Source organism: Danio aesculapii, chromosome 7 (assembly GCF_903798145.1).
Source record: "Danio aesculapii chromosome 7, fDanAes4.1, whole genome shotgun sequence".
NCBI classification, from domain to species: Eukaryota; Metazoa; Chordata; class Actinopteri; order Cypriniformes; family Danionidae; genus Danio; species Danio aesculapii.
In genome coordinates this window covers 4,119,770-4,145,617 of record NC_079441.1, presented here as the reverse complement: position 1 = coordinate 4,145,617, position 25,848 = coordinate 4,119,770, and the positions used below count along the sequence as shown (strand labels likewise).

General features: G+C 36.4%; 2 protein-coding genes and 5 non-coding genes across 7 annotated transcripts in view; 1 reads left to right on the top strand and 6 right to left on the bottom strand.

Annotated features, from left to right (window-relative positions):
• The window catches only part of arhgef11 (Rho guanine nucleotide exchange factor (GEF) 11), a 72,983-nt gene extending 60,762 nt beyond the window's left edge, over positions 1-12,221 (bottom strand). The window contains exon 1 of the mRNA XM_056462580.1: positions 10,964-12,221. Coding sequence (XP_056318555.1) covers positions 10,964-10,998 — 35 coding nt within the window. The 5' untranslated portion in view covers positions 10,999-12,221. The remainder of the gene's footprint in view (positions 1-10,963) is intronic.
• An 802-nt stretch (positions 12,222-13,023) lies between these two features.
• trnae-cuc (transfer RNA glutamic acid (anticodon CUC)) lies at positions 13,024-13,095 on the bottom strand. Its single transcript has one exon. It is a non-coding gene; the product is annotated as a tRNA-Glu (tRNA).
• A 541-nt stretch (positions 13,096-13,636) lies between these two features.
• On the bottom strand, positions 13,637-13,708 carry trnae-cuc (transfer RNA glutamic acid (anticodon CUC)). The gene has a single exon. It is a non-coding gene; the product is annotated as a tRNA-Glu (tRNA).
• A 977-nt stretch (positions 13,709-14,685) lies between these two features.
• trnae-cuc (transfer RNA glutamic acid (anticodon CUC)) lies at positions 14,686-14,757 on the bottom strand. The gene has a single exon. It is a non-coding gene; the product is annotated as a tRNA-Glu (tRNA).
• A 3,892-nt stretch (positions 14,758-18,649) lies between these two features.
• On the bottom strand, positions 18,650-18,721 carry trnae-cuc (transfer RNA glutamic acid (anticodon CUC)). Its single transcript has one exon. It is a non-coding gene; the product is annotated as a tRNA-Glu (tRNA).
• An 852-nt stretch (positions 18,722-19,573) lies between these two features.
• On the bottom strand, positions 19,574-19,645 carry trnae-cuc (transfer RNA glutamic acid (anticodon CUC)). Its single transcript has one exon. It is a non-coding gene; the product is annotated as a tRNA-Glu (tRNA).
• A 4,430-nt stretch (positions 19,646-24,075) lies between these two features.
• The window catches only part of myadma (myeloid associated differentiation marker a), a 15,830-nt gene continuing 14,057 nt past the window's right edge, over positions 24,076-25,848 (top strand). Inside the window, exon 1 of the mRNA XM_056460908.1 lies at positions 24,076-24,161. The gene's annotated coding sequence lies outside the window, so the exon portion shown is untranslated. The remainder of the gene's footprint in view (positions 24,162-25,848) is intronic.

The window sequence follows — 25,848 nt, the reverse complement described above, 5'->3', positions numbered from 1 at the left end:
GACAGCGGGAAGCGTTGAGTGACTGACAGCTAATATGAATCAATACAGCAGCAGGGTAGAGCGATTCAGCACGTTTTAGAGAAAATCAAATCAGATTGCACTACGACCATTATATTCAGACACACAAATGCTCCCAAATATATTATGAGGGCGCATAGATTACATTTCGGGCGCTCATGCGACCAAAATGGTTGCAATTTCGAGCTCTGTAGTATAAGGACAGGTATTCAGACCAAAACTGAACGTTTGAAGAAAATTGAATGCCTTATTATTTAGAATTAGCTATTATTGATGTAAATGCAGCTGTTCAAGGCGCATAATTGATTTATTACGGTATTGACGATATTAGAAAATCCGTGGCGCAATGTCACACCGGTGATGACTATGACACCGGTGTACCGCCCACCCCTACTGCTAAATAAACGCAATCAACACATTGATGACTGCACGTACTACTAAGACTGTAACAATAAGAGATATTTGAGTGCAGAGGTAATGTATATGCCATCAGCACACAGATTCAGAACAACATAATGTACAAAAGACAAAGGCTATAATGTTAAGCCGTACTAGACTGTCAGTAGGAATGGGTGTCGTTAAGGTTTCGATATCGGTTCGGTACTTTAACGGTTCTCTTATCGGTACTTTTTGTAGTGTTTTTTTAATGAAAAAAACAAACAAATTGAACAGAATTAACAACACTTTACTTTATTATTACGTTTTTAATGTAAAATAAAACTAAACCAATAATAGTAAAATAAATAAATAAATAAATAAATAAGGGTGCTTTCACACCTGTGAATCGATTCATTTGTTACGAAACAGGGATTATAATTGTTACATTGCTGCTCTTTGCTCTTGGTGTGGTTCACTTTCGCATGGCAAAGTTTCTAAACGGACCAAAAGTGCTAAAACAAGTCAGGTGTGACTAAAATCTCCTTACATTGGTCAGAGCTTCATGGTTTATTTTGCAGAGTCAGCTGTTGGGTGGGGGGGGGGGGGGGGGGTGTTGACAAAGTTCGTGCGACGTGTCTGAAGAGCAAGGAGGGATACGGTTGGGAGGGGTGAGAAGGACGAGCGACGTATTTGAGGACCGGGAGGGAGACGCGCGATTTCCGGGAGATTATCACTCGTTTGTGGGCATCTGGGAGTCTTCCGGGAGACTTGGGATGCCTGGAATGATCTCCCGCCCTACTCATAGTTCTCTCTTCTTATAGCCGTATGCCTATTACTTATCCATAAAACACTGTGATATAACCGGGCTCGGATCGTATCGCTTTTTCACTACAATCGATCCGCTCCAGAGTTCACTTCAATCGAGCCGAGATCACCTCATTCAAGCGACCTCGGAGTAGGCTTGTGCCGGTATTCGGTAATGCGATAAATCACGGTAATGAATATGCACGATATTGTTATCGCGGGCACTTCAAAATACCGTGAAAAATAATAGATCCGAATTTATATTCTTAGAACGCGCCTCAGCTTATTTTCCATCAACCGCTTGAAGAAACACTGCGTATATGCTGCGCAGAACTGATGCGCACTCTGATGTAAACAATCCCCACATGTAGAAGCCCTGTGTGCGCAGTGCGCGCCGCCGCTGCCACCGCACTATAATCCTCACACGCATGCCATCTGTCAGACCGGGCACTTTCCCGGTGGGCCAACGTACTTTTTGGGCCGGGCTGATCATCGTCTTATGATCTGATCGGCCCATAAAAGGCTTAGCAGCCTATCGTTTTTTTCTGCCTTATTGATTGACGCTGCTGTGATCTGTGACTCTCTGAAAGTAGATGCTTTTTTTCCCGGACAGACAGACCGGGCCGGCCCATGTGACACCCTGCAGCCCATTGGCTCTTTTCGGTATTGACATTGGGCTGGCCCAATCACAAACTCCTATTTTGGACTCTGTGTGAGCGTGCGTCGTCTGTGTGTATTTGTCAAAATAGTCGAGAGTCAGAGAGAAGAAACGCAAGGGAGGCGCAGAGAAATCGCGGGAAATACACCGGCGTTTCATTTAGCGATTCTGAAAAGTTCTCTGTTCATTCTAGTACACGGCTAAAAACGCAAATCACGTGACCACACACTCTCTGCCCAGAGCTGCAGCCACTAGTTCAGCGGGTAAGCATAAACCCCAGGTCAGAGTATAGTGCATGTCAGACAGTTCATCTGCTGGGTGATCTCATCTCACTATAGTTGTTAAACGTGATATTGAATTCATCTTGTTGTCTCTATCTAACAATTCTTATGTCTTTTGAATCACTTGTTCTCAGTTAACTGTTTTGGCTGAGTGCAAAGCTAATATATTAATTTATGTAACCACATACACTGATTCTGCACATTGACTGATTGCTAACCTTTATCGTTTAAATTTAATGTACGTTATACTGTTATAATGGCCATTATTGGTTATTAAAACTGATATTCTGCAAAAGAGACAGGGTAAAGGTTCATTTTTTTCAATGGAAATGAGAGGAGACAGTTATATTTAAGCCTTGTTATAAATATGCAGTGTGAAGATGATGCTCATAAAAATATGCAGCTACACGAGGCTGTTTGGTGTCTGTTAATCATAATATCAAAATGAAACAAATTTGACATATATTATGTTTTCATTGTTTAGATAGTGAAACAGCAAGCAGGATGAGGTGAAAGGTTAAAATGTAACACTGTTCCCTTTGAAGATTTACCCATGCATTAGCAGGCAGTTTTTGTTATGTTTATTATTGAATTTAGGCTGAGTGAATAGTGTATTGAATAAGCTAAATTGGCTGTAGTGTATGAGTGTGTGTGAATGAGTGTGTATGGGTGGTTTCCAATATTGGGTTGTGGCTGGAAAGGCATCTGCTGCATAAAACATGCTGGAATAGTTGGCAGTTCATTCCACTGTGGCAACCCCTGATAAATAAGGGACTTATGCGAAGAAAAATAAATGAATGAATAGTGTATTTTTTTAGAACTCAACAAATATCTTTATGGACAGCATACAGAAATTAAATTGAGATTAAAGTTTGTATTTATTTATTTATTTCATATATATGGCTTTTGTGTTTTATAGAATATGAGTTGATAAAAATATTGGACGTGCATAGATAGATAGCATTTTGATTGAATTTAGTGGGCCGCTCTGGCCCAAAATGCCAGGGCCGATTTTTTGCCCCAGTCCAGCCCTGCTCACACGAAGAAGAAGCATGGCGGAAGGAGGAACGCTGCCGACAATTTATCCCCCTTTAAAAAGGTTAAAGTCAGAAGTTTGGAAATATTTTGGGTTCCAAAAAAATGCGAGGGATTACGAAGACGGTTTCCCTTTTGCACATTCACTTTGATATAATTGCTCAAGTTTACTTTTATATTGTGTATTGTTTTATTTATATTTATTTGTATTTAAATGTTTGAAGTACTTTTAGTTAATTAAAAAGTTATTAAAGTTTTGTTATTGAAGTTTTTTGTTTTTTTACCTGTTTCTCTAGTAAAATTACAATATCGTGATAATACAGTATACCGCGATAAAAGCTCAATCAATTAATCGCAGCATGAAAATGTGATACCGGCACATGCCTACCTCGGAGCGATTGTTTTGGCGTGGATCTGAGCTCAATTGCTGAATTCCCATATGCCAAAGAACCATGCTAACTGGGCAAAGGAGACAGGTTCTGAAACAAAAGTCTATGTGTGAAAGCACCCTAAAACAAATTTTTTTCTGTAAAAGTATGTACAATGGTTTGAAGGAAAATGACCATTCTTCTGGAGAAAAATCAACATGCCTGCCTTCTCTGGCAGAAGTCAGGATCTTTCTTGGTTTATTGGGCTCCCTGCAGTTGAAAATACCCTCTCTGAGTTTCAAAATGCAGTTAAATGAGATAATGGTCATGATTTTACATTAACGCATTCACATAAATGAGTTAACGCTGTTTTTAATACAGTTTTGGAGCATCTTGCAATGTAAAAATAAGCAGGTTTTTTATCATTTCTCAATAAGCATAGTTTATTATTAGGATATTCATAGGCTATATTTGTAAATACAGCTGATGTAAAAGCATTTTAATGTTAATGATTTATTTAGGCTGCTGCAGAAAAAATACTGTTTTCATTGTAACCGAATGTGTGTGTTTATTTAACTATTAATATTAACTTATACTAATTTAGGTGACTGACTGCTTGCATAAAGATGTGGATGATGTAACGTTACGGTTAGTAGCTAAAGGCAGTCAAAAACTTTTCATTTGTCTTTCTGCAGTTGATGCACTTTTGAAAGATACTTTCTCTTGGCCAGTTTGCTTGTGTTTCCGCTTATACAAGAAAACAACTGGTTGCGTTTGTTGCAACGGGCATTGTCGCTGTCCACTTGGGAAATACAACCCGTTTGGTTCACTCAGCAAGCTTACGAGCTGTGTGCGTGAGCAAAGTAGAAAACTTGAAGGTTTTTATAGTTGACGCGCTCGCCGGAAACACCAGCATTTCTCATGTGAGATTGCCAACTGTGCAGACGAATATCAAATATCGCAAGTTAGAAAAGCTTGATCAGTTAAATTATGCTACTGTGAGTAATGTTTATTCAGCAATAATTCTCCAGTACTGATAGCAGAACCGTTAACGTCAGATTGATACTTCTGTCTTTTATAATTTAGCACCGATACCGATAAAATACAGAGTTTCGGTACCCATCCATAACTGTCAGGGACTTGCTCATGCGCATATTTTACCATTATGATAGTGCACACTAGAAAGACGCTCAAAATCCTGCTCATCTTGGTTATCAGACGTCTCCTTGATGCACATCTTCACCGCGTTCAACAGGGATGATGTTTACATGACCTATGAAGTTTGTCAAACCTCCGGCGGATGCGCACCTCACGGTTTCTGCTTGCTTTATGGTTCATTCACAAAATAAGCCAGCATCTACGCTTCGCAGAGGACAACAGCCAATCATATTACTTTTCTAGGGTTGCGTAAACGTGGCTAGCATCTGCTCCAGGGTATTTGCACGGAGTTATCTAACTGGCACCTGTTTGAGGATTTAAGTTTCACTTAATATTTGACGCTGACACAGGAAAAATACATTTTAAAAATTACTTTCAATAATCTGAGGGCTTTTATTTTTTAATACTGTATTCTACCACAGGTGAAATATTATTTATATTATTTAATACAGTTTTTTAATCCTTATTTTTTAATTATTATATAATACTGAGGGTTTCATTCAGTGAACCACCTTCATGTGTAAAGCTGCAATGTAGTCATGACAGAGTATTAAGTCGACCAGTTGACTAGTCGGTGCAACCCCTACTATGTGCTATAACATGTAAAAGAGGAAGATGAAAGAAACATTCAAACAGCAGCTCATGTAAACACCACCACATTATTGTCTAATTCAGATTAACGCAAATAATTCGACTACTGATGTCCATGTAAACGCAGTCACTGTTCCTCAATCTCATGACAGCTAATCTCCAGACACCCGTGGTTAATGACTGACTCATAATGTGTGTCATGTTTGGTTTCACTTTGATTCGTCATACCTTGGCAGGTGTGTTTGTTTCTTAATGGCTGCCCTGCTGTCACATGACACAAACAGGAAGCGGATGCACAGAAACAAACAACAAGTGAATGGAAAAAGAGAAATAAAAACAAGACAGAGACAGATTTACACACACATAGACAGTGTTTTAACATGGAGACCTCTGATAAATGATCTGCTACAGCACACCTCCATCATTCATCAGTGAACACAAACACACACAACACAGTAACAGAAACTGAAGCAGCAAGAAGGGAATAAATAGCAACAAGGAAACGAAGGGACGAATGGAAAAAACCTGTGAACTGTGAATAAAGCACTTCTACAATGTTACACTGTAAAAAAAACTTGCTGTTTTCAATTTGAGTTGAATCAAAATCCTTTTTCTTGTCATCTCAACTTACATCAAACTGATTAAAAATGTTAAGTTTAACATCTTATAACTTAAAAACATTAGTTGAAACCTGAATAACTTATTAAAATAAGTTACAGCAACATATAAACGTTTGCTGTCACGACCTTTTGGCTGCATTTACACTGCAGATCTTGATGGTCAATTCCGATTGTGACTGTATACGTTTTTTTTGATGACCTGCTTACATCATCTTTTAAAAGTGACTCGTATCCGATCATCTGCATTTACACAGCACACGGCAAAGGCGCAATGACCATGGGGAAAAAAAAAAAAAGAAAAAAAAGAGCGGGCGCTGACTAACAGCTGATAATTAAAGAGTGCTCTTTTCTCTATTCCTGTATGTAATCTGTTTGCAAGCTGTTTTACTATAGTTTATGACAGAAAGGTTCTCATTTGTGCATCATCTTTTGATATACAGGCTTTTTTAAACCTTTAGGCATTTTAATGTCATGTCCATGGTGTGATTTATGCATGTGATGTATGCACTAGTTTTATATTAGTTTATATTGGTTACGTGGCGGACATTGCACTCTCTCGCTCTCGTTTACATGCTTAAATACTTGTGCTATATGACAATATAAAAGCTGTTTCAGTCCTCGTGTGTGAGATTTAAGGTTTAGGACTCTGCTGAAGTCTGTTCTGAAAAGAAAGGGTCAGAGTTCATGTCATTCGCTACGGTTTTTAATGACGCGCGACTCGCGTTGACAGGTGAAAATCCGATCTACCTGCTTACACTGCAGACAGGAGAACACAGATCTGATTCATATCAGATACATTTCCACATATGAACAAGGCCTGAATCTGATTTGAGTAAATCGGAATCCACGTGATTTGTTCCTGCTTACACGTACATGGGTCATATCTGATCTGTGCCACATGGGAGAAAAATAAATAATACCTGAGAATATCTGAGTCAGTCTCATTGCCGGGTGGCTGTTCAGCAATGATGCCGGCTTTTGCGAAAGCTCGGACAACAGTTAAAGCAGACACCTTAGCCCAGGCATCCACAATCCATTCACATATGGTGGCGTAACTCGCCCGGCGCTGCCTACCAGTCTTAGTAAAAGTGTGTTCGCCGTCTGTCATCCATTGCTCCCACGCAGCTCGCAACTTCACTTTAAACGCCCTGTTTACACCAATATCCAGCGGTTGGAGTTCTTTTGTTAGTCCTCCCGGGAAATGCTCCGACAGCCAATCAAGCGGAGTGCTTTCCGAAATCACACAACAACATTTTTACAGATTTTTGAATTTCTGTGCACACATAAAGCGCACCGGATTATTAGGCGCACAGCCGTTTTATAACAAAATTTAAGGCTTTTAGGTGCGCCTTATAGTGCGGAAAATACGGTAATAATCGGAATTAAGTCACTTGAACAGTGCAGTGTAAATGCGGCCTTTGACATCTGTTTTTAACAGTGAACTGATAACAGAAAACAAATGATTTTCACAAGATTCAGCACTGACCATGCTTGGTGCAAGTGTCAATTTTGTATTTGTCGCACATCAGCCATCGTAGAAATTAATTTGACAGATCTCTCAGGATTTAAAGACTCAATTGCAATTCTTTTTTTTTAAGATTTATTTTAAGCTGATAGGATATTTCAGACAGGAAGCGAAGTGGGAGAGAGAGAGGGGGTAGGGACGGGAAACATCCTCGAGCCGGGATTCAAACTCGGGACGCCCTGAAGAGCAACTGCAACACATGTCAGCACGCTAACCACTAGGCTATTGCGCCGACTCAATTGCACTTCTAATAGTTATTTTATCAAATTTTTTTATACATTTAAAAGAAATACAGTGGTCCCTCGCTATAACGTGGTTCACTTTTCGTGGCCTCGCAGTTTCGTGGATTTTTTTCGTACAAATTTAGATGTTCTTTTTCTACAGCGCATTGTGTTCTGCGTCCTGACTGGCTGCACACTAGGGTTGGGCGATGTCGACCAATTTGGCATCGTACAATGTCTAATTTGAAACATCGTGATGGACAATGACATCGTCGTCGTATGCGGCGAATTAATTATTTATGAATAATTAATTAATTCATAACAAATTAATTATTTGTAGCCTACCGTTTTAACTACCTGACCCACATGGTCTTTGTTTTACCAATAACCAAATCATAAATAAATAAAGTTACACACAAATTACCACCTGTCAATCACTTTTTCCGCGGGACTCTGACATGAAGAGGCAGAGTGATCTGTGTCGTTATAATGGCGTCCACAAAAATGGTTGGTAAAAAAAGGTGCACAACCAACATCATCTGAGGTTTTCACTAAAATTACTAAGTACAAGCGTGAAAGTGAAAGATTGAAGCAGTGTACTGACGCTGCATGTTACCTGATAGACTCAAAAGACTTAAGAGTCGTTAGACAGAGACAGGATTAATTAAATATTACGTTTAACAACTTCTGGACATGCTGAAGGAAGGTAGAAGTTATGCGGCTGTAGGGCGCCATTACGGAATAAATAAATGAAGGTCAAATGATTTTTGATCTTTGGTTTTGTTCTATAATACTCGACTTATTTTCTACGAAGGTTTGAACTTTGAGAGTGTTTAAACAAGAGAGAAAAGTCTGGAAATGTTAATGCTTGTCTGAGAAGTGTATAAATTGTGTAGTGAGGGCTTTCACAGCCTTAAAACATCTATAATAATTTTAAAAAATTAAGCGGACTACTTCACGGATTTGACCTATTGGGTTATTTTTAGAACTCCCGCCAATAACGAGGGACCACTGCAAACGAATAATTAGCTAAATATTTAATCAAGTCTGGAATTATTACCCTCATACTATTTCAGAAGATTTTAACTAACTTACTAGCCAAGGTAATCAGACAGTTATGAGAATGGGAATCTATCGTTACAGCACAATGCATTCTGGGTATTTTGAACAAAGAAACCTGAATCCCATTGATCTATATTGCTTTATTGTATCATATATACAATAATCAGTAATAAACTATAAGCTTTACACCACAAATAAAGACGAAAATAATAAATATTCTTCCTGACTTACAGATAAACTCTAGTTTCACTTTAACGCTGGAGAATATTTTCAGCTTCACAAAGGGGCTGCGTCCGAAATCACATACTTCCATACTATATAGTACGCTAAAAACAGTATGTGAGCGGAGTAGTAGGGCTGCACGTTTCAGCATCGATATCGCAATGTGATCATTCGCAACAGTCACATATCAAGCCTACGCAATGTTGAGTCTGGATTATAACTGATCATTTCACAAGTGTTTTTTGAGGACTGTGAGGGTTTTAAAAGCGTTCAGGCCAATAAGAAAATGTACAATTTGTAGCTTTGTCAAATTAATAACGAATAAATTGTTTATAAAACGAAGACTATGCAGTATTATTTTACATTTGATAATTCAATTACTGCATACCTGAATTCAGTTCGACTCATCAGAAAACAATCAAACGCTGTTTATTTAATTGGTATCTTTTTCTTTATTGAATTTATCTACGCTTGTAGATTGTTTCTTATATTTGATGCATTTGCGCTCTCATACTGAATCATCCCAATCAATCTAAAATGATCAATTCTTTCCAAATAGTTATTCAACTCATCTAGTGAAATTGTATCGCAACATATATTGCAGAATAAGAAAATATCGCAATGTAAGATTTTTCCAATATCGTGCAGCACTACGGAGTAGTATGTCTAAATTCATAGAATTCGAAAAACAGCATGCGAGAAGTACCTGGATGACCTACTACTTCCTGCGAGATTCTGAAGTGCGCATCCATGCTATGTTATTCCATGATGCTTCGCAAGAGAATTCATAAATGGGAGTGTCCGCTTGTTAAGTGTGACGTCAAACGAAGCGACTTCCGTGTCCAAGCAAGCACTCTATGAAACTGTATAGGGAGACTCAAATGGTAGTAATAAACGTTTACAAAGTGATGTAATACTTTCCAAAATCACCGATGGCCAGAAAGTGATTCATTTTTTTAAATTAAACTAAAAAGTGGTCATAAACGAATATTAGCTAAGGAAACAGTATTTCATGCGCCACGACTTAACGAGTGAGTAGCGACACGGGTAGGCCATGTGATCATGACAAAATGGCGGATGTAGAACATCCGAGCTCTATTCATACTACTCGCATTCATACCGTATATAACGTACTTTTCTAACAGACGAGTAGTACATTAAAATTCAAATGTAGTGCATACTGAGTAGTAGGCGATTTCGGACGCAGCCAGTGTGTTATAAAGGCATCTACACATGCTTTGTAAGGTGTTTTTTTAACAGATTTTACTATAAAACAGTGGCTGCATCCGAAACCGCCTCCTACTCAGTAGGTACTGCATTTGAATTTAAACGTACTACTCGGCCGTTAGAAAAGTACGTTCTATACAGTATGAATGTGAAAAGTATGAATCGAATTTGGGCAAACTAAATCAGCCATTTTGTCATGGCCATGACCTACTTGCGTCAGTTGCGTCGCTTCACTCCCATTCATGAATTTTCTCGCGGGGCTTCATGGGATAGCGCAGCCCATCAGAATCTCGCCGGAAGTAGTAAGTCATTCGGGTACTTCTCGCATACTGATTTTCGAATTCTATGAATTCAGACATACAACTCGGCTCGCATACTGATTTTAGCGTACTGTATAGTATGAAAGTATGCGGTTTCGGACGCAGTCAGAATGCTTTTTCTGTGGTGACTTGCACTGATTTACATTAAGCGCTCCTGAACTCACTATGACGTAGATGTTCCCATTCTCTATTGGCCAATGAGCTTCAGCTGAACTGTATGTCGTCATTCTTGAGACGCCACTCAGCCAATCAGAATCGAGTAACATTAGTAAAGTAGCTGAGAATTTGAATGGAATTTGTACACAATACTCTAAATAATACATATTGTGTAAACAATAATAACTTAAATTATAATAAACAACTTGTAATCCTACTGTGAACACTTAGTTTCAATTTGAAAAACCAAAGGACCCCCAGATAAGCACATTAAGATAAGAATCGGTATCGGTCTAAAGGTCGTTGAAAACAAACTCACCTGTCCAGCGTGGAGGTCGGATGTCGGACATTCATGACGGAGGCTTGTCCGGTTATTAGTGTAGTGTTTCGATGTCAGTTTGAGATCATGTCAGTAGTTGTGTTTGAGCTGTATTTCCTTTTTCCACTCCTTGAGGTGATTGTTGTCCTTTCGCCACTTCAGGGGTCAAAGTTCCCTGTTAGACAACAACACAGTGGTCCTTCTCTCCAGCATCGTCCCGTTTAAAAACAAAAACAAAGTCTGCGAAATCACTTCAGTACACTGTATATGGTAGTGTCATAACACAGCTAGATTCCCCCATGGGACGAATCAATATCCCACATTCTGTATTATCTACGAAGCTTCAAGTTGATGTCCAGATTAAAGATTCCTGAAGACTGAATCATCTTTCCGTTCAAAGAAACTAAATCGTACACAATCAGTCTCAAAATCAGCTGAGCAGAATCAGATAACTCGAAGCTTTGTTGTTTGCACTGAGGCTTCTTTCACTACAGTGTATAACAGGGTCGACAGGATTCACAGCCACTTGGTCCTCCTCCTCTCAGTGTTTTAAGCATTGCTAGTCCGGCCCTTGGAGCTAAAATGCAGTGCAAATTGAGTTTATTAAAACTAAACGCGGGCATGCACGCAAAGCACAGTGATATGAGAGAAATAAAGTGCATTTAACTCAACTAATTCATGCGAGGTTCACAGTGGTGACAGATTACCGCAGCTGCTTGCACATGCACCATTAATGCACACAATTACGCAACATCTACATAATGTGCAACGCGCAAACCCATAAAATCCCATGTTTTTTGCTGTCTGATATCTTCCAGTGTACAAGAGGCCTCACCGCGCGCATCCCCGCCGTCGCGTACGGACACACGCCGCACGCGAGAGCGACTCCTGCGGCTACAGCCGGTCACCTTCACGGGCGTTCAGAAAAATACAAAAAACGCGCTCCGAGGACGATTTTCTGCACTTCTGATGCGATAAATCTTAACCTGCTACTGATGTTTAGTTATTAACCGGATTTCAGCGACTTGCTCGCGCTCGCTTGGTCTTCAGCGAGATTCATTCGATCCGTAAACGCTCCGTAAACCCTTAAATCCCGGCCAGACTCGTCCTCAGCCTCCGGCTCCAGCTGTATGGATGTTTAAACAGTATATCCTCTCACAGCTTCCCATAGATGTGCGGTCTGCATGCCTTTAATAGTGGTGTTTTCCCAGTGCTCGAGCGTTCGCCATTCTGGAATAATACCATCATCCTCCTTGGGTTTATGTTTGGACACTGGGCAGGCAAACAGACTCGCGCTCGCCCACTAGCGGTGGGATTCTATAGAATAAATAAATAAATAAATAAATAAATAAATAAATAAATAAATAAATAAATAAATAAATAAATAAATGAATGAATGAATGAATGAATGAATGAATAAATAAATAAATAAAAGCAGCAAACACATAAACGTCCTTTAATCTGTATAGTTTTGGGATGAGGATGTTCTCAGAAGATAACATTAATTATAATCATTTTATGTTTTTTAAGGTAAATGAAGGTTATACAGTCCATTTTTAGTTGCTGAGCTCCTCATTAAAAAAAACCCACAACCTGCAAGTTCTGAAAGAAATCAAACCCAAGCAAAGATATGGAATAGTAACGCAAAAGTAACTCAAACGTAATGTAATGCATTACTTACTATAAAAAGTAACTAACACAACTAGTTACTTCTTTCTCTCCATAATATCTAGTATTTTTAGTGGTCCACAGAATAAATAAACTCATAAATGTTCGTAATCATTTGACGGTAAGGCGATCTGCTGTGGCGATCTACTGTGTCTTATGATCCAGGGTCACAGTTTCTATTTATTTACATGCATTTCTTTTACTCATAACTGTTTTTCCTTTGTTTACTCTGTTATATTTATAAAATGTAAATCAAAACGGGACGTTTTCCATATAATTTAGTCTCTATAAATAGATTGTATTGTTATTAAAGCAGGGTAAGAGGATGTTTGCCAAGAACCAGTAATCTTCTCTTAAAGTGTTCTCGTTTATTGTTTACAGAAAAACTTTCTTTCCCTGACCGGGAATCGAACCCGGGCCGCGGCGGTGAGAGCGCCGAATCCTAACCACTAGACCACCAGGGACAGATATCACGTCAATCCGAGGACAGGATACACCCCCAAAGCATCATACATCACACCAACATACAAAATATCCATCTCTGCCGGCGTATTACATGCTACTTTCGACATAAGTTTCGATATATATATAGAGGCGTGACATAAACGGCGTTATAACCACTAATTATAACCAAAACATTTGTTTTTCTCTATCTTTAATTTAGATAATAGATAGACAGATAGATAGACACACATATATGATACAAATATTAATTATATATGATACAAATTCGATTAAAATGAATGACTAAAATATGTAAATTAAAATAAATACAGTATTAAAATGAGTATAATGAATGTAGGCATGTAAAACAGAAACAGAAATTTTTTAAAACAATAAACACAATAGATATATTTTAGTGTGTTTCCATATACAATTTAGGACAAAAGATCTTTGATTGAAGATATAGTTATTTAGTATAAGTTGAGATGAAGTTCGACAAGAAGCCACAATCTCCTCTCAAACTGTGTTCTCGATTATCATTTGACTACGGAAAAGCTTTCATTCCCTGACCGGGAATCGAACCCGGGCCGCGGCGGTGAGAGCGCCGAATCCTAACCACTAGACCACCAGGGAGAGGTACCTCAATGCCTCTCTGAACATGAGATACACCCCCCAAAACAGGAATCTCTGCTGACGTACCACGTTACTTTTGACATATGTTTCGATATATGGAGGCGTGACATAAACAGCATTATAACCACTCATTAAAACCAAAACATTTAGCATAACCCATGTCGATTTGTTTAGTTTTCTCTAGCTTTAATTCATGTAATAGATAGATAGATAGATAGATAGATAGATAGATAGATAGATAGATAGATAGATACAAATATACATTATATATGATACAAATTCGATAAAAATGAATGACTAATATGTAATATGTAATATGTAAATTAGATTAATATTGTATTAAAACGAGCATAATAAATGTAGACATGTAAAACAGTGCACAGTAAACCCCAAAAGTTAAGGTAACTCAACCCATTTGAGGAAACCGACTGCAGCAAACCATTTAAGTTCTAAAACTAATGTAATGAGACCTGTGAACCTAATCCATTTAAGTAAACGAAGCAATTTGAGCACAGTAAAACCCAATAAATGAAGAGAACTCAAACCAACTGAGTACTGTAAAACTCAATAAGTTAAGGCAACTCAAACCGTTGAAACTGACCGCAACAAACCATTTGAGTTAAAACGAATCTATGTGACAACTGTGAACTTACTCCTTTTGAGTTGAAGTAATGAGGTATTTAATTAACTCATTACCTTTGACACTGAGTTCAAAACTCTTTTCAAATTAGTAGAAGGCTGAGAGGGGCACCTCAGCCAATGAGGGCAGAGGGGCTGAGGGGCAGTGGCTCTAGCCACCGGGCCACCCCCCTGTGCATGGCCCTGTTTTAAACAATAGACACTATAGATATATTTCTGTGTGTTTCTATATACAATTAAGGACAAAGGATCTTAGTATAAGGATTTGGTTATATAAGGTGAAATGAACATCAACCAAGAACCAATCTCCTCTTTACTTGACTATAGAAAAACTTTCATTCCCTGACCGGGAATCGAACCCGGGCCGCGGCGGTGAGAGCGCCGAATCCTAACCACTAGACCACCAGGGAGAGGTAGCATCTAGCCTGTCCGAACACCACATACACACCCCAAAACAGCAATCTCTGCTGGCATAACAGGTTACTTTCGACATTTGTTTCAACATATAGAGGCAGGCCCAGCCCTAACCAATCAGGCGTCCTAGGCAAGATTTCAGGTGGCGCCCCGTCACATCGCAGTACATTCCACTGCTAGTGTACATATAGTCATAAGAAACTAAAATAGCTTTTTGATCGACTACTACAAGCTGGGAAACGTCAGATAAATACATCAATGCAATTAACGTTATTGCTGAATACATCTAATATTTACACATTTGCTTGAGGAAGGAAAGAGAGGGGTAGTTACATTACTATTACCATTTTTCATAACATCTATGCCTTCTATAACATTAGCTGATGTTAAAAATAACAGATAGCACTATAGCTATTTAATGACTAGCAACCATGTTATGTCATACCTGTCAACGTTGGGATGTAAAAATATGGGACAACAAATAGCTTCAAATGACAGAATACATAGCAAACATTAGAAAATATTGACAATAAAATAAAAGGTTTAGCCTATTAAAATCAATGGCCTACACAGAAATTAAATAAAGCTATAAAATCTACTTCATATTTGATTGTATTTGCATATTAATTAAAGTTACTATAGTAATTTAGTGAAGAGCAGCAAATGAATCTCTCATTGTGTTTTGTTTGATAACAGAGATGTCACTTTAAGAATGCACAGATCTATAATGAAAGCCTTTGACTACTTTAGTAAAGTTTGTGCTCATTTAAGAGAAAATTAGTTGTGTTTAAAATACATGTTAACATATTTTTAAGTGTAATTGTCTGTTTAAACACACACCCAAATCACCAAAGCATCCCAAACTTTCGTTCCTCTATAAATGGCGTGTAGAGAAGCTGATCTGGGAACAGTTTTATTATACAGAGAGCATCCGTCAGTCAACATGCATACACTGAATTCAGAGGTTGCGATGATCGATGCACAGCTTAAACGGAAAGAAAGTGAACGCAGACGTTTCTATATTAATTTTAACGTCCTTTCAAGCCAAAATAAAGCGAAAGCATAATTATCTTGATCAGCTCTTGTAATTACATCACATTTGAGATCGGCTCTGTATTGATGGTATAAAAATACGGGGGGTAAATTAAACGTGATAGCGGGCACAAACGGGCGGGTTGACAGGCATGTGTCATGCTAAATGTTAATGGCGTTATCAACCATCGCTTGAATACAGTAAAATAATCATCTTCATCATAACATTACCTCAGTCTTTGTCGCGTTTTTCTTCCTCTTCTTTTCTTTTTTTGCCTCCCCTGCGCACCAGACGGTTTGGGACATTATGACATGTTGACCAATCAATGACATTTGGTACACAAATATAAATTGGGTTACATGATGTCATATTTGCTTTAATACAAGATGGAATTGATTCAAAAAGTACAACATATTTTCTTATACAACTGATAATATTACTTGGAGAATACCAGATTCATGTCAAGAAATGGGCCAAAGCTGAGACAAATTTTGAACATTTTATAAAGGAGATTAAACAATACGGTACTACATTATGTAGGATTAAAAACATAAAAGCAAAGGCAAAAAAACATATGAAGCATTAAGTAACTTTTAATTGATTGAATAAAAGTTTTATTTTTTAATTAATATTATCTTACCTTTTTTTTCTTTACCCCTGGCATTTATTTATACTTTGTATTACTGAGATAAATTCTCATTTAATTTTATTTATTTTAGTTTTGTTCATAATTGTTGTGAGATGTATTGTCGTGTTCTGAGTTTGTACATATTTACAAGAAAAAACAAAAAAATGTTGACCAATCAAAAAAAAAGGTAAAGTCTAATTATTCGGATGGGGGGTGTCTTAGGTGATTAGGCTATATTATCATTATTTAATACTACTACTACTACTTGCTAGGCTTTGCACTATGCAGTTAAATTAATGTGGGTGTAAGTCATAATACCAACTAGTTTCCCAGCTAACAATTTAGGTTGTGAGAACGTTCTCATAACGTTATCTGTAACGTTCTAAGAGTGTTGAAATGTCCAGTTTGCTTAATGTTGCTAGAACGTTTTTATATGGTTAGCATAACGTTCTTACAACGTTTTCAAAACCCAAAATTCCACCAAAATATAACATTCTAAGAACGTTTATTTGGAACGTTCCAAGAACGTTGAAATGTCCAGTTTGCTTAATGTTGCTAGAATGTTTTTATATGGTTAGCATAACGTTCTCATAACGTTTTCAAAACCTACATTCCACCAAAATATAACATTCTAAGAACGTTTATTTGGAACGTTCCAAGAACGTTGAAATGTCCAGTTTGCTTAATGTTGCTAGAACGTTTTTACATGGTTAGCATAACGTTCTCATAACATTTTCAAAACCTAAAATTCCACCAAAATATAATGTTCTAAGAACGTTTTTTTAACAACGTTACAAGAACGTTAATAACGTTATGAAAACATTCTAAAAACGTTCTATTGATAACGTTTTGTGCTAACATTTCCACAACTTTTAAAGAACGTTAGTGAATGTTCTGGGAACGTTCCCTGTTAGCTGGGTTTAAGTATAGTGAAAGTTACACTTTTTTTCTTCCCCCATTTCTGGCGCCCCCCTGGATGTACGGCGCCCTTAGCATTTAGGTGCGTTCGACATGAAGCACAGCTGCAGCCGGTGATCAGCGAGATTAGCCGAGCGCAGGCGGGGGCGGAGTTAAAAACGGAGCCGTCAAGCCGGAGGCAGTCATGATGACCGATCATCACATGGCATCATCATCTATCATTTATTTACAGCACAAATAAAACAGAATACAGTCTCTACAAACTATAGTTCATTTTTAAACAATAAGGGAATTATGAATAATTATGAATAGGAGGAAACGAGAGGGTACTATTAACATAAAAACGAACAGGCCTATTAAATACAAAGCAATAAGCACACATTTTAGGAGTTTAAACATCACTCTAGGCTAATAATCATTGTTTGAATATGCTAAAAGGGCTTGGCATCCAATATATATTAGTGTTTTAAGTCTAAAACAATGATTAAGATTATTTTTGGATAATGAAAGCATTTTCAAAACAGTACTTTAATCCAAAAAGATTGAACAAAAGGACATTCCTAAAATAAATGAGCTACACTTTCAGTAGACGTTGTCCAGAAAGAGCAGGATATATCAATGTCACTTTTAAAACTTGTATATTTTATAATCAAATAATTTTATAATTATTTAATAAAATAGTTCTTTAACTTAATTAGTTAAGAAAGCTTTAGGGTGGCAGGATCAATAATGATAATTATTTTATTACAAGTCTGTAAGACTTATCTGAGATCATATTTGGGTTATTTATTAAAATATATCATTTAAATTGTTCATAGAGTTGAATGCAGTAAATAGTCTGTATATAAAGGTCGAAAATAAACCTGTGCAAACAATCTAGCCTTTCTTAGCCAATCTAACCAGGTTATTTAACAAAACATGATTACTGCAGTAAAGTGTTTGTAGTCTTTTAATAAGCTTGATGTGTACAATATAGAGAGGGTATGAAAAGTGAATTGTTTGTTTAGAAACTTTTGAATTGGAAGTTGTCCAATAATAAACCTGAAACACAGGTTACAGGCTGAGAGGGGCACCTCAGCCAATGAGGGCAGAGGGGCAGTGGCTCTAGCCACCGGGCCAACCCCCTGTGCATGGCCCTGTTTTAAACAATAGACACTATAGATATATTTTTGTGCATTTCTATATACAATTAAGGACACAGGATCTTGGTATAAGGATACAGTTATATAGGGTGAAATGAACATCACCAAGAAACAATCTCCTCTTAAACTGAGTTGCCGATCATTACTTAACTACAGAAAAGCTTTCATTCCCTGACCGGGAATCGAACCCGGGCCGCGGCGGTGAGAGCGCCGAATCCTAACCACTAGACCACCAGGGAGAGGTACCTTGACGCCTCTCTGAACATCAGATAGACAGATAGATAGATAGATAGACAGACAGATAGACAGATAGACAGATAGACAGATAGACAGATAGATAGATAGACAGACAGACAGACACAAATATACATTATATATGATACAAATTCGATAAAAATGAATGACTAAAATATTTAAATTAGATTAATGTTGTATTAAAACGAGCATAATAAATGTAGACATGTAAAACATTACACAGTAAACCCCAAAAGTTAAGGTAACTCAACCCATTTGAGGAAACTGACCGCAACAAACCATTTAAGTTCTAAAACTAATCGTAATGAGACCTGTGAACCTAATCCATTTGAGTAAACAAAGCAATTTGAGCACAGTAAAACCCAATAAATGAAGAGAACTCAAACCAACTGAGTACTGTAAAACTCAATAAGTTAAGGCAACTCAAACCGTTTGAGGAAACTGATTGCAACAAACCCTTTGAGTTAAAACGAATCTATGTGAAAACTGTGAACTTACTCCTTTTAAGTTGAATGCGGTATTTTAATAACTCATTACCTTTAACACTGAGTTCAAAACTCTTTTCAAATGAGCAGAATTAACTTTCAGTAAATTTTGAGTTAACTACACACATTTCATTTGATAAAGTTGACTGTTGGGTTTTACAGTTTAGGAACTGAATACTTGTTAAACAATAGACACTATAGATATATTTAATGTGTTTCAATATACAATTTAGGACAAACGATCTTTGCATAAGCATATTGTTATTTAGGGTGAAATTAATTTCGCCAAGAAGCAGTAATCTTCTCTCAAACTGTGCTCTCGTTAATCACTTGACCACTGAAAAGTCTTCATTCCCTGACCGGGAATCGAACCCGGGCCGCGGCGGTGAGAGCGCCGAATCCTAACCACTAGACCACCAGGGAGTGGTACACTAGTCGGCAGTCTGAACACCAGATACAAACCAGACAGGACTCTCTGCTGGCATACCACATGTTGCTTTCAGCATATGTTTCAATATAAAAAGGCGCTACATAAACGGCCTCATTATAACATTTAGCATGAACCCTTGTCGATTTTATTTCTTTTTCTCTATTATGTAGGGTAAAGAGCTTTAATTCATGTAAACCCGCATTATTTGGTTTATTTGTTTGTTCTTGTTATTTTTTCCTTCTGTATGTTATTTTGCCTGTTATTGTAAACGTTTGACAATAAAAACAAAAAGACAAAAAAAATAATCAATTTTGCATCTTTTTTCCATTGTATTTAGTCAAGAATATTTTTGGAAAGATTTGCAATGGTTTAATAACAAAAAACGAAGTATAAGATAGACATTTGTTTATTTGATGTACCGTTTTAGTCTGATAACCCTGCTGAAAAATCCAGCTTAAACCAGTTTAGGCTGGTTGGCTGGTTTTAGCTGGTTGACCAGCCTGGTTTTAGAGGGGTTTTGGCCATTTCCAGGCTGCTTTCCAACCCATTTCCAGCCTGGTCTTAGCTGGTCAGGCTGGAAAATGACCAGCTAAATCCAGCTAAAACCAGCTTGACTAGCCTGGTTTAAGATGGACATAGCTGGTTTAGGCTGGGCTCCCACCCTGTCTAGGCTGGTCAAGCTGGTCATCACCCAGCCTCACCAGCTAAGAAATTGCTGGAAACCAGCCTGGAAATGGCCAAAACCCCTCTAAAACCAGGCTGGTCGACCAGCTAAAACCAGCCAACCAGCCTAGACGGTTTAAGCTGTTTTTTTAGTAGGGAATGAGAACTTGAACTGTAAAGGACAACATATTTTTAATTTATGTTATTAGGAAAATCCCAAATAAATAAGAAAAGTGGGCTCAATGTAAGTATATGCATTATATTTACAGGTAAATCTTTCAGAACGATCACAAAATAAAAAGGCACTAAAAACATGTAATGCTCTGAAAACATCTAAATTCTATTTTTTATATTTTCTAAAACTATTTGAACATTTTCTACCTCTTGTTCTTGTGGCATTTAATTAATAAATTGAGGGGGGAAATCTAAACATTTTTGAAAAAACCTTAGGATTTATAAGGAGCAGAATATATAAAGAATGTACTTTGCATTGGAAGGAAAATTTGAGCTCCTATCCTGATTGGTAGCGAAGGTGATGACGTCACATTGTGGAATGGAGATTGACGTCTTCACGGACGAATGTGATACAGGAGTGGCCGATCCTGAGAATTGACAGAGAGAGAGAGAGAGAGAGAGAGAGAGAGAGAGAGAGAGAGAGAGAGAGAGAGAGAGAGAGAGAGAGAGAGAGAGAGAGAGAGAGAGAGAGCACACATACACAAGCAAAACATACAGGCATATACAAATGACAGTACGTTAACTGTTTCATGTTGTGAATTTGGTTTTACTTCTTGCAAAATTTCTGTAAAAGAGTTTTTTTGAAATTGTTGCAAATTTATTAAATATAAAAAAAACTTTTTTTTATTTTTAAATTAAAAAAACAAAACAAAACAAAAACAAAAAAAAAAAATCACATGTACATTAGTATTCACAGCCTTTGCTTGATACTTTGTTGATGCACCTTTGGCAGCAATTACAGCCTCAAGTCTTTTTGAAAATGATGCCACAAGCTTGGCACGCCTGTCTGTCTTTGGGAATTTTTGCCTATTCCTCTTTGCAGCACCTCTCAAGCTCTATCAGCCATTTTCAGATCTCTCCAGAGACGTTCAATAGGATTTAGATCAGGGCTCTGGCTGGGCCACTCAAGGACATTCACTGAGTTGTTGTTTTAAGTTCCATCCACTTAAATTTGTTATGTTAACTTTAAAAAACAAAACAAAACAAGTCTATTTAAAAAAAAAGTATAAATAGTGTCAACTTAAGCACATACAATGAAATAAATACCAACAAAATAAAAAGGTTTTGTTACGTTAACTAAATGATTTCTATCGGGACAACATGAATGAATTGTGCAGAAACATGGATTTTTTCCACAGCTTATTTAATTTGACTTTTTCAATGTGTATATTGTTTAGTACCTGCCATGCTGGGTTGTTTCTCTTTTTTTCTTTCCTTTTATTTGTATGGATTTACATTGTTGAGGATAATTATGCATATTTGATATTGTATACTTAAGTATGCACTGTTTCTGAGCATTGTAATAAACGAAAATAGGCAGAATACATCCTGTTTTTCTCATTACAGTGATCTAACATTTCCTCATTTCCCCCAATTATACTACAATACACCACAGTTTACTACTAAAAACTAAAGTATTCAGTATTTATTATTAGTTTACTATTAAAAAAAATATTCAAAGATGATTCATTGGATTTTAGTTTAATTTTTTAAAGTTAAGTGTTTGCAAACAATTTATTTAGGCTGTATTTAAACAAACTAATTAAGTTGAACATTACTACATTTAATGTGTTTGCAACAGTTTTGCGGAAACAAATTTTTTTCAGTGAAATACTAGCCCTATACAGGTTGTTGCCAGTCTTGGATAACATGTAGTTTTAAAAGTAATATATTAAAATACAGCCTATATTAACCTTTAAAAAAATTACTTCTTGTAAAAAGTAACAATGAAACTCATTTAGTTACTATTTAAAAAAGTAACTCAAGATTGTTAAAAATACTCCAACACGTAACCCAACTAGGTTATTATAGCACCATCTCAATTATGGGTTATTTTAACCCTATGCATTGGGTTATAAAATTTAATTAGGTTATTTTGATTAAAAAGTAATTTTTTTCATTTTGGTATCACTATTGCTACTATTACTAGAATTACTATTAATTTTATAATTATGGCTGTGTAAATAAATAACATCCAGTTTAAAATATACTTAAAATGCTTTATTTCCATTACATTTTAAATTCCAGACAGCGTTTTTATCCATTTAATACAGGCTAGATCGGCTTCAAAGCACATTTGTACTATCAATAATCAAGAGTGCGGGTGAAACAGAGAGAAAAAAACAAGACACAGAGAGATAATTTAATAAAAAAATGAAAAAAAAAAACTTGAGCTTAAGCTTAAATAAAGGTTATAACACAAAACAAAATTATACACATGACGCAAAACAACAGTATGCACACATATTAATACAGCTGTTCTGTGTCAGTTAAATCAGTTGACTGTTGAATTCAAAATTTAACCCAACTGGTTGAGTTTTTAATAAATAACCAAAGGTTAAACAAATAACCCAACTGGTTGAGTTATTAATAACCCAATAAATGTTAAAAACAACCCAACAAAGCATCAAATAAGTTAAATAAATAACTTAACGTTTTTTTAGAGTGTATATTACTTTATATAAAAAAATACTTTACCCAACAATGGCTGTAGCATTCCTTAACAGTGTTGTAAATATTATAATATAAGAATAGTATGATTCAAAAGCAGTATAGTAGCCTATATAATAAATTAATAAATTACTATGGTATTTGATATTTCAACAATTACATTTTCTTTCGACTTTTTCTCTTTGTAATGAAACAACCCCCTTGGAAAAACACTTGTACTTTATAGTAAACATTTAAGTGTTTTTGAACGACACTATAGCAAAGTCCCATTGTAATCCATCTTTGACAATAGTAATGTGTATTTTACTGCATATTAAAGCATCTACAACTCTTTGTTGAATGCTGCAGTGTTAACTATAGTGAATTGATAAACTGTATAATACTGTAGTATACTTTGGTTTTAACTACAGTGGTGTAGCATTCATTACCACATTGTTGTAAATATTATCATACACTTAACAATAGTATGATTCAAATGCAGTATAGTATTTAATAAATTACTGTATTTTTAATGAGTTTTTAAAAAGCTACGATTCACTTAAAATTATTATGAAAAAGCAATATGTCAACAATTAAATTCTTCCTTCTACTTTTTCTCTTTATAATGAAAATACTTTAGTAATTCATGGTGAATACATTTGTGTTTTTGAACCGTACTATAGTAAAGTGTACTATATAAAAGTATATACAACACTTTTCTATCTTATTACTTATATATAAAAGTATCTACAACACTTACAATGCTGCAGTATCAACAATAGTGAACTAAAACTGTATTAAATACTGTAGTATACCTTAGTTTTTACTACAGTGGCGTGTAGTATAATTACCCTGTGGCCGTAGAAAACTGTATAGCAGCTATAAATCACAACAACAGATGACTTTACGGTTCAACAACACTATGAATTACTCTAGTATTTATGTAGGAAACTGGAATGTAAAACCCCCAATTTTAGCCCTCAACTCCCTTCTCCAGACGCAGATGTCAACCGGTTAACAGAGAGAAACAGTTCCTAATATGGAAGGAAATGGGCGTGGAGACTGAGCTAAAGTGCCCCGTTAAAGGAAGAGCACATCTGGGTAGCGTCACCGGACAGAACAGGGGGCTCGGTTCTGCTACGTGATACAAACCTAAAATACAAAGGGGGAAGTCTGTATAAAGTAAGTAATGTTTCTTTATTGTTATACTGGACTTGTTGAGCTTCTGCGTCGAGAGTTAACGGAAAAATTGGTTGCCTTTTGTTAGTACGCAACTAACGTTAATCTACGCTTTATCATGAGGAATGTGCTTTGTTTAGGCGAACGGTACATAAATATGATTATCTGAAATATCCTGAAGCATTTATATACGCTTAATTCATATACTGACCGTATATAATGTTAACTTTTTAAATACTTTGTTTATTTTAAGCGTGTGTTGTACTGTTCTGTGAGAAAACGTGTTTAAATGTGCGAATAATTTAAATGTCACATCGCGAATTAATCGATTAAATCTATCTAAACCTCGCGTTTCGCTTGTCGCTATTTTTTTCTAAACCTCACCGAAACCATAAAACCCCCGCCACACCCTCACCGCATCCGTTAGCAGATAGAGATGGAGAAAAAAGTTATGATGATGAAGTAAAACATAGCACTGTAACAGTGGTGTAGTCCTTACTATACGCACGTATACTCAGTATGCCTACTTTTTTCCACAAGCTGTTTGGGTATTACCTTTTCTGAGGATCAATAATTGCATATAACCTTGGTATACTCACTTATTTTTCTGATTAAACGTCCCTAATTTTAGTGTATTATTTTAAATACTTACTTAAAAATGTATATATGTATGTGTGTGTGTATATATATGTATATGTATTTATATATAGCCAATGAATCAAAGAAACACTGACTTTCGTCGTTTCTTTGCCCACTTTCATTTAAAATTTGGTTCGGGTGTAATAGTACACCACCTTTTCTTTGGGACTACACCACTGCACTGTAGCCCATGTGTGCTGCGTGCTTCAGTAATTTAGCATTAGAAATGTAGTGTATTCAACTCCAAAACTCCAGCTGAATTGTGCTTGTTTGTTGGGTCTGCTAAAAATAACACACTGTTAAAATGTTGTGTTATTTGTGTTGGGACAACATAAAGTAATTAAACTAACCTATTAGTAAGCATTGGCAGGTATAAGACGGTATGATAACCTTGGATATCATGGTATTGTGATTACTGCTCTAAAATAAGTTATTTTAATTGTCTGTGTTAAAAACAACAACTTTTTCCTCTTTGAACAACAATATATTTTATTTTGAGAAACATTTTAAATGTTTTGGAGCAGTAAACATGTCTAAATAATTCAAATGAATGTAATGCTGTCTTCATTAGTTTCGTAAAGATGTTTTTTACCATTTAAAATGACATCTTTGAATATATTTTCTGCTGGAGATACTGTTGTCCTAAAAAAATAATAATAAAAAAAAAAAACCTTAATAATAAAATCTTACACATACCTTGGGAATGGTATTACATAACATTTTGGTGGTTTTAAAACCTTGACCTTTCCAAACTGCAGTATACCTTGAAAACTGTTATCGTCCCATGCCTATCTATTAGTTTTTACAATTTTAAGTTGATTGAACATAAACAAATGCGTTATCCCCAAAAACTCAGGAATTGAGTTGTTTCAGCTCAAATTAAACAGGTAGTTTGAACAAACAGCAAATGTCTTTTTTTTGGAGTGTTGGTAGGCTACTAATGTGGAGGACGTGAGTCAGATTTGCTGGTTTGCTAGTGTAGTGTAGTGCAAGTGTAGTCGCTTAAGTGCAAGTAGTGCAAGTGTAGTTGCTTAAATTGCTTAATTTTGTA